Source organism: Chiroxiphia lanceolata, chromosome Z (genome assembly GCF_009829145.1).
Source record: "Chiroxiphia lanceolata isolate bChiLan1 chromosome Z, bChiLan1.pri, whole genome shotgun sequence".
NCBI classification, from domain to species: Eukaryota; Metazoa; Chordata; class Aves; order Passeriformes; family Pipridae; genus Chiroxiphia; species Chiroxiphia lanceolata.
The window spans coordinates 43,952,072-43,966,615 of NC_045671.1; the positions used below are offsets into that span (position 1 = coordinate 43,952,072).

Sequence of the window (14,544 nt, forward strand, 5' to 3'; positions counted from 1 at the left end):
TAAGGTATATAGGCTTGTAGAAATGAACTGAGGGTGCTACCCTTCTGCAGAAGGCAAAATTTCTTCCTTAAGGAGTCAGTAAAAGACATTTTGCTGAAATAAATTCAGACTGTGTGTCTTTTGCTGCCTACCCAGAGCCCCAGAAAGTGGATTGTATCCAACTCGGAGGCTTCTCATAACACTTCCTGAAACGTCACCAGTTTTAAAGACAATAATCCCAGTGTTGGTTTGGGTGTTCAGGGCATGTCATGGGAGATGTTTTTAACATTTGAAGAAGATCCCGAGAGTTTAGTCACCTGGTGAGTCTTTTTCAAGTTTTTCTGGTGTTTGGAAAGAGGACCAGAGGCAGGCCTGTGAATGCTGAAAATTTCTGACAAACAAGTATAGGACCAAGACTCCAGATGTGACGAAGGCAAGTATCTCTGCTAATCTCTTCTGACTTCCTCTCCTCAGCTCCACCACCCATCCCAAGGGTTTCGGTTCGGGACTGTGCGGGAGAGCAGCGCAGAGGATTATGTGAGGCAGAGCTTCCCAGAGATGCATGAGTACATGCGGCGCTACAACGTCCCTGCCACCACGGACGGAGTGGCTTACCTGAAGTGAGCTTCTGCATGCAGCAGCACATCTGGTCTCTTGGCCAGTGAGGTGGCACGGCAGTGAGATGGTGATGCGTTTCCTGCTTGCTGTGTCACTTATCCCACAAAACATCACAGACCAAGCAAAAGCTGCCAATGAGGTTCCTCAGCATGGTGGGAGGAAAGAAGGTTCTTAGAGAGGAATCTTAATTTGTCATTAAGGTTAATAAAAGAAGCATTAGGCTGCAAAAAACTAATAAACACCAAGTCTTCTTGGTTTAGGGAATCATGAGACATTTGTGCTTGACAATCTGGGGTCACACAACTTATCCAGGAAACGGAATAGCCGATAATAAGCCTGAAATAATTGATTTGTCTTATTCATAGAAGTTACCTAATAGATAGCCTGAGAATTTTCCATCAGAAGTTGTTTCCGAGACCTATCCTAATGATAATTAAGATATATGGCAGTTCTTTGAGTTACACTGGAATCAATCCATTGAAATCAATGAAGTAATCACATCGGGAGAACACCCAGATTTTTGAGGGGACAGGAATCAAGGGTGCAGTCCTTGGGTCAGATGAGAATAGGCACTGCAACTGTTCTTCTGTATCATAATTTTATGCAAGCATGCTGTTCAGAAGTGATTATATTAGTAAAATTCAAACCTCCGTGTTCATGGAGACTGAACATAGAGAAAAGCTGAATCAGGTGAAGGAAATAATTTACCTCGTATTCAAAGAGAAAGGGGCAGGAATACCTTGGAGTAAGTTATCCTTTTGCATTTTTGGTTTAATACCTGTAACTTTAACAACACAAATCAAGACAGAAGTAGTATTTTAGCAATTTCTGATCTTTTCCAAGAAAGCTTTGTGCTACCTTTCAACTGAGTTGAAGTGCAACAGGTTGTAATGTTTTCCATCTTTCGCAGTAGTATTTTTTGGGATAGTAAGTCCTAAACTGTCTGTACTGCTTTAAATGCACAAAGTTTGCATTTCATGCACAATTCCCTTCTTCAAAATATAAATCAGTTTTCATTTTAAGTCCAGATGTGCAAAAGACTGCCCTGGTCTCTGTTTTTATACAGGAATCTTGCAGAGAATTGCATAGATAAATGTTCAGTGAGCATCACTGAGTCTTAGACTGTGAGATGATTCTGACTTTTAACATTGAATACAGGCATGATCCAGAGAAACTCGATGCCTTCATCATGGATAAAGCACTCCTAGATTATGAAGTATCAATAGATGCTGACTGCAAGCTTCTAACTGTGGGAAAACCCTTTGCCATTGAAGGTAATAGTTTTATAACATACTGCTCTGTTTCTCACATGTCACATTTGCTGTTTTATGATGTGGTACAGTCCTTGTTTTATGGTTGTTGAGCTTTTAGATCTCTTATACCATTTGTTTCAAAGCCAGGTTGGATGGAGTTTTGAGCAGCCTGGTCTAGTGGAAGGGGTTCCTGCCCATGGAAGGATTTGTATGTGAGCAGTTGCATGTTTCATCATGCACCTGCAACCTGATAAATCTTCCCTTTCAGAAAGGTCAGCTCTACTGAAGAAAACCAAAAGCTTGCACAACTTTAAATCAAGTAAATCAGATTTCAATATAGAAAAAAAAAAAAAAACCAAAACACAAATAACCCCCAAATTGTATGATTTTGCATGACTGGACTTTACATCATTCAATTACAAAAGAAGTATGCAGAACATGTGATATTCATTCTAGCTATGCCTTCTCTGAAGGAAATCCTTCAATGTTAGCTAATATATTCAGGCACAATTCAAAAAACTCAGCAGCAAGGGAGCTTATTGCATTGTAGATAAACATATCGGTGTTTCTCTCATTGAAAAGCAAGCCACTGTCATGGCAAATTCAGCACTTGTGTACTTGCAGGGGTGTTTTCTTTCTTGCTGTGTTGTTGTGGGTTTTTTTAATGAGACAGTCTGAAATTCTGAATTCTGAACTGAAAAACAAAAATCCACAGTGGACTAGAAAGGGATCTCTCCAGGCAGTTGGCAGCACATCTCTGCATGCAACTGCATGTCTTCTAGGCATAAATTGTATTTGTTCAGAATTTCTAAAGTCGAACCCCAGATTCTGCAAATAGAAATACCATATTCAGAGTTACTGAATCCATTTTCACTTACATGGAGTCCTTTACCACCACTTCAACATGGTGAAAGACAACACAGTGGCTAAAAACTGTGTTTGTTAGTATCTGAAGGTCCCTGTCACTGCCAGAGCAGAGGGGCATGAACTGAAAGCATAGCTCCCAGGCTTTAAATTGCTGTGTGATAACAATGCAGACTGCTCACATATACATTTACATGCATATGGCTCCTCATCAGAAAATGCATAGGAAGAAAATGTCACATCTGACACCACAGTCACATCCACTGCTCTGACAACATAAAAGCATCACAGAGTGGTTTATGTGACATTGAGGCCCTTTAGCATTTCTAAAACAAGACAAAAAAAAAAGAACCCATGGCAAAAGCATGCAAAAGTCTGTGTTCCTAGAGACAAGATAGATCTATTTTTCCAGCTGTATCTCCATTTTAAATTGTTGAACCTCCAGATTTCCATATTACTTTTGTGGCCTTAATAATTTTAAATTTGTATATCCTGCTTATATTGAGTGACTTTATTTTTGCACAGCAAAAGGCCTTGTATCAGCATTCTCAGTCCACAGTAAGCTAGTATCCAGGTTTGAACTGGCTGGCTGAAACAGAATGTCAGCTTGATCTTTCGTACTGAATCAACATCACTTACCAAAAAGCAAACAAGAAAGAGAGAGATGACTGTACTGTTTTTCCTTCTAGGATATGGCATTGGCCTTCCCCCAAACTCTCCGCTCACCTCAAACATCTCTGAACTGATCAGCCAGTACAAATCCCATGGTTTCATGGATGTTCTGCATGACAAGTGGTACAAGGTTGTTCCATGTGGGAAAAGAAGCTTTGCTGTCACGGAGGTAAACGATGAACTTGGGTCACCTGAGTGAGGATTTGTTCAAGCTGGCAACTATTTCCCCTTATTCATAATGTGAAGTGGACATGCCCATGTGACAGAGATGGGTGGCAGCTGAAGGGAAGTGTGAGACTTCAAAAGAGCTGCTAATCCCAGCAGAAGTAAGATCAGAGCATGAGAAAACATCAGTGAGACTGTGCTGCTAAGTTGGGTGTGCAGAGTATGTGTCAGAGAGCTCTTCTGGAGACCAACAGGGGCATTAAAAAACATAATGTGGCACACTGCATAGCAAACCTATCTGATTCCACTCAGGTGTGTGTGTATCACCATCCACAGAGAGACAGGGAATTCAGTACATCCCAAATTTCTAATAGCTGCCCTCCTAATATGGCAGCTACTTGTACTAAAGAGAGGATTTCAGCCTAGAAATGATCTGCTAAGGTACCATGCTAAGCACAGAGGGGAAGTAGGTCTCAATTCTATCTAGATCTAGAGGAAATGAAAGTAAATCTCTATGGATTTATGTCCTGATTTCAAATCAGAGGAGTTGTGCCAGCTCATGGCAGCTGAAGATATAGGCCATTATTTATGAGAAAAAGAAGACTCTTATCAGAATAGCAGTTTTTTGTTAAGTTCCTGGACTATCAACTAAAAAAAGATAAAGTACTGAAGAATCAAAAGCTCCAGCAATGTCTGAAGCTTAAAGCATAGACCTTTAGCTCAAGGTCTGCCAAAAGAGGTAGGTTATATATTCTCACTAGTACAAAAAACATAGTGAAAGCTCTACTCTCTCCTTCTCAGAGCCTTCAGCCAAACGCCAAAAAACGCTGTGTGTTCTCTGAGGAGGTGGTTGCGTGGCCATTCTCCCATAAAAGAGAATCCCAGTTTCCTGGGGCTCTGACACTGACTTTTCAATGGTCACCTGAGCATCTTGTCTGCAAACCTCTGGCTGCTGACTAAATCACTTGAAAGCCAGCATTTTTTAGAGATATGACAATGGAAATCTGTATTTGGTGTTTTTAATACATAGATTGTGGGGTATTTCTGCATGTCTTACTACATTTTTTACTTTTTCATTACAATTGTGTCAATATGAAACAAATTATATTACAGCAGACATTCATAGAAGAAAATTCAATTTATTTTTATTCAATTTATTCAATTTTTTCTTTCCTTTTTTTGTGATTAATTCAAGACAAGAAAGCACATTTAAACAAAAGTGGGTATTCATTGCTATTTCCGATGTAGCTTATTCTGAAGATTATATTATTATCTAACAAGGGAATTATCTTCTTATAATAGCTGATATATCTGTTCATGACAAGCACTTCATTCAATGACCTCTTGTTACTCTAAATTTTAACATGATCTTTTGAATTAAATCTCAGGAAAATTACCAGATGGTATTAATTACCTCAACTGTCTTGAAACTCAAAACTCTTACAGCAGAGAAAACTTACCTCCCTAGCAATTCCCTAGAGATGAGACATAAGGAGTTTCCTCTGATCATGAGAGTCTTACCCCAGAAGATGTATCGAGAGCTATATGCTCTGTATTCCTATGGAAATAGCTAAGATATAGAATCAATTCTATCTAAAAATACAGTTTTAATTGGTACTGTTTTTCTCCCAGAATATATGTTTTACTCCTTCAAGCTAGTGGTCTCTAGAGTTGGTTGGATACAGCCCCTGGTGGAGGGCATGAGATGATTCCCTGGGCTACAGGAATAAAATATTAGAAATTGAGGTATATATATATATAAATCATAAATAGGTATAAATATGGGGGGGTTATGCTTAAAAAGTTACCGACAGAGGTGTGTGATCAAAAACAATTTGAAGACTACTGCTCTTAGCCTTGAGTTCTCATGGCTGTGTCCAGAAACAGAAACTTTTTTCCTGCCATAGCAAATATAACAATACAGAAAATCAACCCTGGCTGGGCCAACTGAAGAAGTCATATTATAAAACCAATTGAATTTGTGTTTTTGTGGAGAAAAGCAAACACGAGCAACAAGAGAATAAACCTTGCATTCAAACTGGAGAGAAAAATATCTAATAGGTGGTATGTCATTTGTGCAGCTACTCTTCTGAAAGACCTTTGCAATTTAAAAATAGAAGGCAAGACCATACCATTTTCCTGCACGGGTATGGTTAGTACATGATCTCTGAGGCAAACCCAGTTCTTTCACTTTCTTACTTTATCACAAACCCCTTTATGTTCAGTAATGTAATACTGGGTGTCACTGTTTTCTAGGTCAGCCTGAAACTACCCCATGTTCATGGCCTGGAAAAACCGTGACATGGTTTAAGTACTCAAAGGTTCCTCAAGGCCCACCAACAAAGGGAGAGGAAGTGGGAAAAAAGCTGCTCCAAGCTGAAAATTCAGATTTTGTCCCATGAATAGTCCCATGGCATTCTTTTTTTCTCAGGGTTGAGTAGGTTTTAAGGACAGCATTTAAGGAGAGGCTTTAGGCAAGGGGTCACAGCTGGAAGACATGTTATGCTTCAAAGTAATTCAGTTTTTCAAGTGTAACTTCCATGTGATGGCCAGAAAGAAGGGCAGGTGTGGCTGCTCCAGGACTGGTTATCACACCGTAGTCCTCATTTGATGTACAATTGCACTAACCCAACATGTAAAACTGAGATTTGGTTCAGAAAATAAGGTCCAATAGCCTGGATCAGGTGACTGAATTGAAGGGCTCAGTTCATGATGTACAGCAAAGCCAAGTGTAAGTTTCTGCACCTGGGTTGGGGCAACCCCAAGCACAGGGCATGGAAGTGATAAAACAAGGGCAAATGGCCTTAAGGTGAAAGAGGTAGATTTAAATGAGATATAATAACTTTTTTAGGTGGTGACGCCCTGGCACAGGTTGCCCAGAGAAGCTGTGGATGCCCCATCCCTGGAAATGTCTAAGGCCAGGTTGGACGGGGTTTTGAACAACCTGTTCTGGTGGGTAGCACTCCTGCCTATGGCAGGGGGTTTGGAACTATAAGGTCTTTAAGGTCTCTTCAAAACCAAACTATTCTAGTATTCTATGAATTTAAAAAGTCACTCAAAAACCTTGAACAATTCCTCACGTACCGAAAGGTCCTTTCGCAATCAGAAAGAGTGAGCAGAAACATAACACCACTCTTAAGTCTGTGCCTTTGTGAGGTAAGCTCTGCTAAGTCCAGATCTTCATTTGCCTGAATTATCCTACTTCTGACACAACTCCCATGTGCATCCCTTCCTTTTCGTCCACTCTCTCCTGGCCAAGAACTTGCAGATTTTAGGATGTGCTATTTCATAGCTGGGGCAGATTTACTAAACAGCCAAACAGCGGACACTCTAAAGCTTATCTTCCCCACTGTTACACCAAGAAGCATGGGAATTATTCTGGGACTTATCTTTGTGTTGGTTTGTATCATTTACTCCTGTACAGTCCAGAAATATCTCTTATTTAAGTCTCTGCTGTCAGTCACAGTAGCATTTAACAGATTCACTGAAGTGTAGACAATGTTCAACACAGAAACAGATAATTAATTTTTGAAAAAGTCTCAGCTTCTCAGTGGGTAGTCATTCACATGGGTTATATACCAAAGTAAGACCCAGCAATTGCCTTTTGATAGTTAGAGTAAGGCTCAGTATTTTTCTATGTCTCTTTGATAAATTTGGTCTGTGACACACTGCACCTGTTGACCAAGAGTAATGACCCAAAAATGGGAATATATGTAGGTGAAATACTGAGCAGTATAGCCTTTAAATGGGGGGAACATCCATTGTCCATTTTTGTCATTACCTCTTTACGCTGTACCTTATTCTTATCCGTCTGCCACTCCTGTCCACAGAGGTTAATTTTTCTTTATTTTGAGATTAGTTTTCTTACTCATAATTTTTTTACTAACCTTACACTGGGAAATCATATTTCCTGTGGCAGAACTCACTGCCAGCTCTTTCCATCTCTCTCTGGCACTGAATGAGCACCTTGCTCATCATAAATTGCACTTCAAAACAAAGTTGTTGTGAAAAGGTATGATTCAGCCTGGGGCTGGAAGATCTGAGATGATACCTCAAGCTGAGAAGCTAATAAAGATGAGTTGGAAAGTACAGAGGTCAGAAGTGCTTGACTCTGATGTTTTATATGAACCTCTTCAGCAAAACCACTTACCCAAGGCACCCATTGGATCATTCCTGGGGAATGCAGCTAACTCAGACTTGGAATGAATTGCTGCAGTGATTCCATCTTACCCTCTCCATCACAGGTAATTGTGGATAGCAGTGGTTGTTCATGTTGAGTGCTAGTCACTAACAGTATTGCTTGAGTACTCTTGATTTTAAATCGTCATACTTCAGTTTCAAAGGAATTCCTCTGTGGTAAAATTGGTAGGTCCACACTTAGGGCAGAGCACGGTCCAGGAGGGAAGAGGGATTGGCAAAGTTGTATTTGCACGTTACATCTGGACATGATCGAGTAATTGTTTTTCACTTTTCATACAGTACACTTAGCCCTTCCTCTACCCTACTGTTATTCTAACTAATGCCTCTTCAGAAGGAGCCAGGCTCCTGGGACTTTTCCATCCATCCCATTAACTCCACTCAAGCTCAGGAGAAGCTGCAGGAAGGTTTTTACAGTGTGAGTGGAAAAACAGTGGCACAGGTTGCCCAGAGAGGTAGTGAATGCCCCATCCCTGGAAGTGTTCAAGGCCAGGTTGGATGAGGCTCTGAGGAACCTGGTCTAGTTAAAGACGTCCCTACTTTGGGAAAAGCTAACTGCGTACACAGTGTTTTTCATTTAGGTTGGCAATGATCTCTAAGATCATGCAGTCCAACCCAGCACTGCCAAACTCACCACTAAACCATGTCCCTTGTTGTCTCATTTCTGTCTTTCAACTCCCTCCAGGGTTGGTGACTAATCCTCTTTTCATCTCTCATTAATGGTGGGATCCATCGATGGCTCTTCTCTGAAGTCTTTGAAGGAACTTGCTTAAACTCACCGTAGCTTCTGCCTGAATCAGTGATCTTTGGCCTCAAGATCACATGAGAGGCACAACCAGACAGTGCCTCGTTCATCCTGCCACGATTTTATCCAATTGTCACCCAGCAAATTTGCCTTTCTGATCTGTATTTTGCCTTGTCCTCTTTAAGTTCAACCATGCCTTTCCTTCTTTTTGTTAACACCTATCACCTGACAACTCCACAGTGACTTTTCTAGCCCTTACCTTGAAGCTCTGGTTTAAGTTTGCCCCTGGTGCTCTGCAGGTGCAGGCACTTCCAGAAAAAAACTGCCCTGTGCTCATAAACAGCAGCTGCCCATCAGTCACTTTTCACAGTACCTTGTTACCAGAGTGTGAAAAACAAACACAAATAACAGGAAAAAATCCTGAAGCCAAGAAAATTTCCTCAGCCTGCACATAGGCTGCCTGGGGAAGAGAGCATATTTAGATTTATCTGTTGAAACTGAAAACAAACAAACAAAAAACAAATAAAAACAAAAAAAATTTACTATCTGAGGAGATACTAACAGGGCTTGGAAAATGGATGAATTGAAAGAAACACATTTATTACAAAATGGAGTAGTTTTCCAGTTCTGTACAAAAGTCTTCACAACAAGAGGGGAAAGGAGCTTGTCTTGCTAATGTGAGACAATGATTTACAGTAAATCATGAAATTTGGCACTTGAAACTCTAAAATCATGGTCACTAGTCTTTGCTAAGGATAATCTCCCTAAAGAGATTAAATATATATTATTTCAATGCTGCCACTTCATTGAGAGCACAGAAAGCCATAAGAATAAAAATTAAGTAAAAAAATACTCCACAGCTACAAGAAGTGCCACAATATGGAGAGAGAGAGACATGTTTTAATACCAGTTAGTTAACTAAACAGAAGCATTAGCATTGGTAGGATATTGCAAACCTACTGAGATGTGTAAATGAGTTTAAAATTCTGCCCTTCATACCTGTTTATCCCTGATAATTCCTTCTTCACACAGGTGCTGCAAAATTTACCTTCCTGATATCAGCAAAACTTTTTAAAATCCTTACTGGGGAAATGCAATTAAAAAAATATAACTTATTATTACAGCTAACACACACACAATACCACTATTTAGTGTTTGGGTTCAGGAGCATGTAGCACCTATATCTGTGCTGTGCTGCCAACCTTCAGAATATCCACAAAAATTTTACAAGCTTCTGATGAGTCAAAGCTGGCTTATTCAGTACAACCAGTGATAGTAAAGCATTTATAGTCTCTTGTAATAGAGAGTAAAACAGGAGCTTTTCGCATGAAAACAAATGCTGAAATCACAGAGTGGTGTTTTTCATCTCTGCTCCCTGTCCCAAGGCAAGCACAAATATCAGAATCGCTTTCTCTCTATCCCCTTGCTTCTCTTCAGGGCTCAAAAAAAAAAAAAAAGAGAGAAAAAGGCATAAAACTACAGTGGAGACAGCAGGAAATGTTTAGGTAGCAACCGCAGATACGGGTTGATAAATTGGAAAAGTCTCTCCAGGGATATATAAAAAAAAGAAGATACCTCCAGTTCTGCTCTTGTATTTGCCGCTTTCCTGAAACTGCCAATTTCCCAATTTGCAATTGGGAATCAACTTACAGTCTGTTGCCACTGCAGTGCTTAGCACCCATTAGCTGTAATCATCACAGGATTGATTAGGGTTGCTTATTGCTCCAGAACTACCATATGTGTGCAATTGAGTTCCTTGTCCTAAAACACAGGGAGCTACCTCATGAATTTATCATTACAAAGTTGGTGCAAGGATGTATTTCGATCCTTGTTTAGTACAGAACACACCACATTATGGGCTTTCATTCCTTAAAAAAGAAAATAAAGTAAGATATTGCAGTAGAGAAATTCACCAGTTTGTTTTCTGTTGCCAGTACATACCCTCAACACACACACACCCACTCCCCTGGCCCCTTCAACTTCAGCAGAGAGGAAAACAGTGATGCAGAGAATCTAGTTTATTTCTACTCTTTCCACATATATTCTATATATGAACCTAAAAATACATACATAAACTACTAAATAAGTAATAGGTCTTGCTGCTTAAATCTGCTTGAGGCAGTAACAATTAGAGGTGCCTCTGTTAGATGGTTTCCTTTATGATTTAACATGTGTATCTACAGTAATTATAAACAGCTGATAACCAGCCATTTTACAGTAGTATGTAAATGTGCTGATATTGCTATAAATAATCACTCCATACACCATACACATGCTGTGCTAATTATTTCTCCCCTACCTGTTTTCCCACTTAATTTAGTCTCAAAAATTTCCCTCTACTATGCAATCTTTGTCAGGCAGCTCTTTCAATGCATTATCTTCTTTATTGCTAGATGAAATATTATTGATGCTTTGTTTTGGCATTTCCTTTCCTAGGAAAAGATGTCTTGCTTGGGACAATTTCAAAAGCTATCCATTACAAGTGAAAAATGCACCTAAGATAGCAGTGCTGGAATTTCTTTCACCTGTTTCCAGGGAAGGTAGAAAACAATTCTGCAGAGCTGACAGGACAGAGATCCAGACCCTCATCAGCATAAATTAGAGAGGCTTTGTTGAAGACAAGGGAATTATTTTTCATGTAAGGAGCTGGCCAAGTTTTCTCTCTGCAGCAGTCCTGGAGTGGCATCAAACACTGACCTCAGGCTGGAGGAGACATCTCAGAATGCAGGAATCCCCAGAGCAGTAGGGATTTTTATTATTATTTTGAATGGCTGGAGTTTTATGATAATACATTAAAGTGAGTTCCTATTCTCAGAGCAATATAAGTGCTCCATACCATACAGCAACCAAACACTAGCAGATCTCCCCTGCCTTTGGGGCTATACTGAGGTCTCAGCTCTGAGACCTTTGAGAGAAAGCTCAGACATGGGACCTCATTCTGATTTTATAGCTACCTGGGCTAAAAGCTGAGCTTCGCTGCCAGTTTAAGGAAACAGGTGACACAGACTTCCAGTCAAACACTTCAGTTTTTGAGTGGTTTAAACCATTACCTCCTCATAGTCACACTTGACAGAGATTCTATGATAAATCCGGTTTCTCTTTCTGGATTACACAGATAGTCATAATAAAGCACAGTGCCCACCACTACCCACCTACCAAATGAACACAAGGAATACAACATGTCAGTTGTCCAGAGTAATAGCATTGCAGGTGCCATCTTCTGACACACAGCTCTACCCAGGCAGTTTTCTGCTTCTTTTTTCTTATTGTTTGGGGAATAACACTGTATAAGAGGAAGACGTAAGTAGAATTTGTATTCTTGGAAATATATCCATAGCAGTGTGTGGGCAGTAATTATTAGCAGGAGATTTTAGTTATTGATAAACTCACAGCTTAGTTACAGATGCATGAGCATAAATGTACTAAGATTATATCTAACACAGAAACCTGACCCACCCATTGCAGTGCAGGTGTTTGTGGTACAGATTGCTGCTGTACAGGGTTTCTTGGTGGTCAAACATGAATGATGTCAATAAGACACTCAAGTTAATTAAAGGCTTCCTACCCTATATGAAAAAGGTAGGTCAGCAGAAAAGGGTAGGAGTGTTCCCGTTTTTCATAGTTGCAGTTGGGGTTCCCAACAAACATGACTACAGTCCTGTTAATGTAGGGATTGAAGAGGTGCCATGTTTGTGCCATTTGTTTCATGAACCTCCCTCAAGGGTAAAGCACAAAGAGAGGAAGTTAATGATCAATTCCCAGAAAACACAGACAGTGAACAGTTGGTCTTGGCTCTCTGCTGATGAAGGACTTGCACTACAGTTCATTGACTGTATTCTGTCAAGCAGTATTTACTTTTACAAATGCAAAGACACCACAAATACTGGATTCTTGTATGTGTTGAACACATCGTTTCTTTAGGGAAATGGCACAAATTCCCTGATTTGGCTGATTCTCTTCCTTTGCTCTGACTGAACAATGAGCTCTCTGCAGCACAGAAAGGCTTTGTTGTGGACTATTCTGTTTTATTACATCACTGTGTATTCAGTTAGACCACATTTCCACATGAGGAAACAAAGCATCTGTGGCAGTACACTGACAGCTTATTGCATTAACCTCCCCTTTTGATTTTATTCACAGACACTGCAAATGGGCATCAAGCATTTTTCAGGGCTCTTTGTGATGTTGTGCATTGGGTTTGGTTTGTCCATTCTCACCACCATTGGGGAACACATCGTGTACAGACTGGTCCTGCCACGAATCAAGAAGAAATCCAAGATGAAGTACTGGCTCCATACAAGTCAGGTATGTATTCAGAAGTGACTCTGTGAAAGAAGATCCTGTAATCCTGTGGCTGATTAAGAAAGCCTGCACAGGAACAAGGTATAAAAGGTTGTAAAAGCACTGATGATTGACATTTGAAGTGTGGCAGCAGCTTCTGGATCTTGAAAAGGCTTACCTAATGATGGAATGGGAAGCACAGAGAAAACAGTTCAAATATTCACAGCTGCAAAGCTTACAGAGGCACTTTTCCATTTGCACTTGTAACCTCACAGCCCTTTTGAATGACAGAAGCAACAGTGTTGTTATCCTGAACTGGTTAACCAGAACATTTTATCTCACTGTTACAGGTTCCCAAACTTTCTATCCATGCAGGAAGTGCTGGGTAACCTCCTTCATTATTCTAGAGAAACTAATGGGACAAAATTGCTATAGAATTTGATCTAAAGAAAGAAGTTACTTTGCAGCAAAAGGCACAAAAGGGATGAGCTTCTGTTGCTTTGAAGCTGCACAGTGGAAGGAATCTTTTAGAACATAATGAAGTTTGCCAACACACACTTTTTTTTTTTTAATGAGGAATTTTAACACCAAGGATTGTTTGCAAACTATTCATCAGCCTTTCAGATTGCCCTTCTTTGGGAAACTACAGGAAAACATACCTGTTGTAATGACAAAGGATAGACAAAGCTTGTATCCTTCACTTGGAAAATAATTTATGTTTAAGTCCATCACACAAAGCCCAAATTGTCTACCTATTTGTGGAGCTATTCTTAATCTTGCTGTTACTAATTTAATTTCTCTCTTCCCTCTAGAGATTGCATCGTGCTCTGAACAGTTCATTTATTGAGGAAAAACGTCAGCCTAAGAAAAAACGAGTCGAAAAGAGGTGGGAAGTTTTCCATGGCTTAAAGCACAAACTATAAAAATTAAATTGAACTTATATATATCATGTCTGGATATCTAGTTATGGATCTAATGCACCCCAAAGATAATAGAATCCAAAAAAGGAAATAAGATAGAAGTGACAAGGGAGAGAGGCAGAAATAAATTCATTTTTTCCAATAAAGAGTAATAAACCCAGAAATTTTGGGTTTTTTCATGACTGTGCATACAGCTAATAAAAGCACTCCCATTCCAAAGACAGTCTTTGCAGTCTAAGCCCACTGTCCTTCTGTTTAGGTAATTAATTACATACTGAAGCACTGGCAAATAACTAGAGCCCTTTGAGAGCTTCACAGTGAATGAGGGATCAGGCACTAGTATGTTAGAAACTCTTTCAGCTTTCTTATTTTTTCGAATGAGAAATAAGAAAGCTGAGAAGTGGAAAATGGAGTCCTTTCAGAAACCTTTGTGTCGAACAACTCTTGTTGGAAAAAAAAGTAGGTAACAACTTGCCTTGTTTTTATAGCCTATGTCTTCTGAAGAGAAGATAATCTTGTCTACAGCTACAAGGAACATAAGGCATTGTATTAAAACTATGCATTTGCTCAGTAACTCAGAACTATTAGTGCACTTTTTAAGGACACAGGCAGCAGTGTTGCTTTTCTACAGATAAGTTCAACCATAGACTATTAGAAGACTTCCAGGCTCTTGATGGATGTTTGGCATGATTGAAACCCACAGATGTAAACATATGTTGTGCTTATTTGTCATTCCTTCACTAATGGCAGCAAAAGTAAGTAAGCATCTATAAGCCCCTAGACTGCCTTTATATGCACAGGTATATGCATATATATATGCATGCAGTTCATTTCCTCTGTTTATAGACAG

General features: G+C 39.7%; 1 protein-coding gene across 2 annotated transcripts in view; it reads left to right on the forward strand.

Annotated features, from left to right (window-relative positions):
* Positions 1-14,544, forward strand: part of GRIN3A (glutamate ionotropic receptor NMDA type subunit 3A) — a 67,793-nt gene that overhangs the window by 49,498 nt on the left and 3,751 nt on the right. The window contains exons 4-9 of one of the 2 annotated variants that reach the window (XM_032675545.1): positions 454-599; positions 1,756-1,871; positions 3,404-3,555; positions 12,634-12,798; positions 13,587-13,659; positions 14,070-14,153. In XM_032675545.1, coding sequence (XP_032531436.1) covers positions 454-599; positions 1,756-1,871; positions 3,404-3,555; positions 12,634-12,798; positions 13,587-13,659; positions 14,070-14,153 — 736 coding nt within the window. Of the gene's footprint in view, positions 1-453; positions 600-1,755; positions 1,872-3,403; positions 3,556-12,633; positions 12,799-13,586; positions 13,661-14,069; positions 14,154-14,544 lie in introns of both variants that reach the window. The other variant, XM_032675544.1, reaches the window with a different exon arrangement.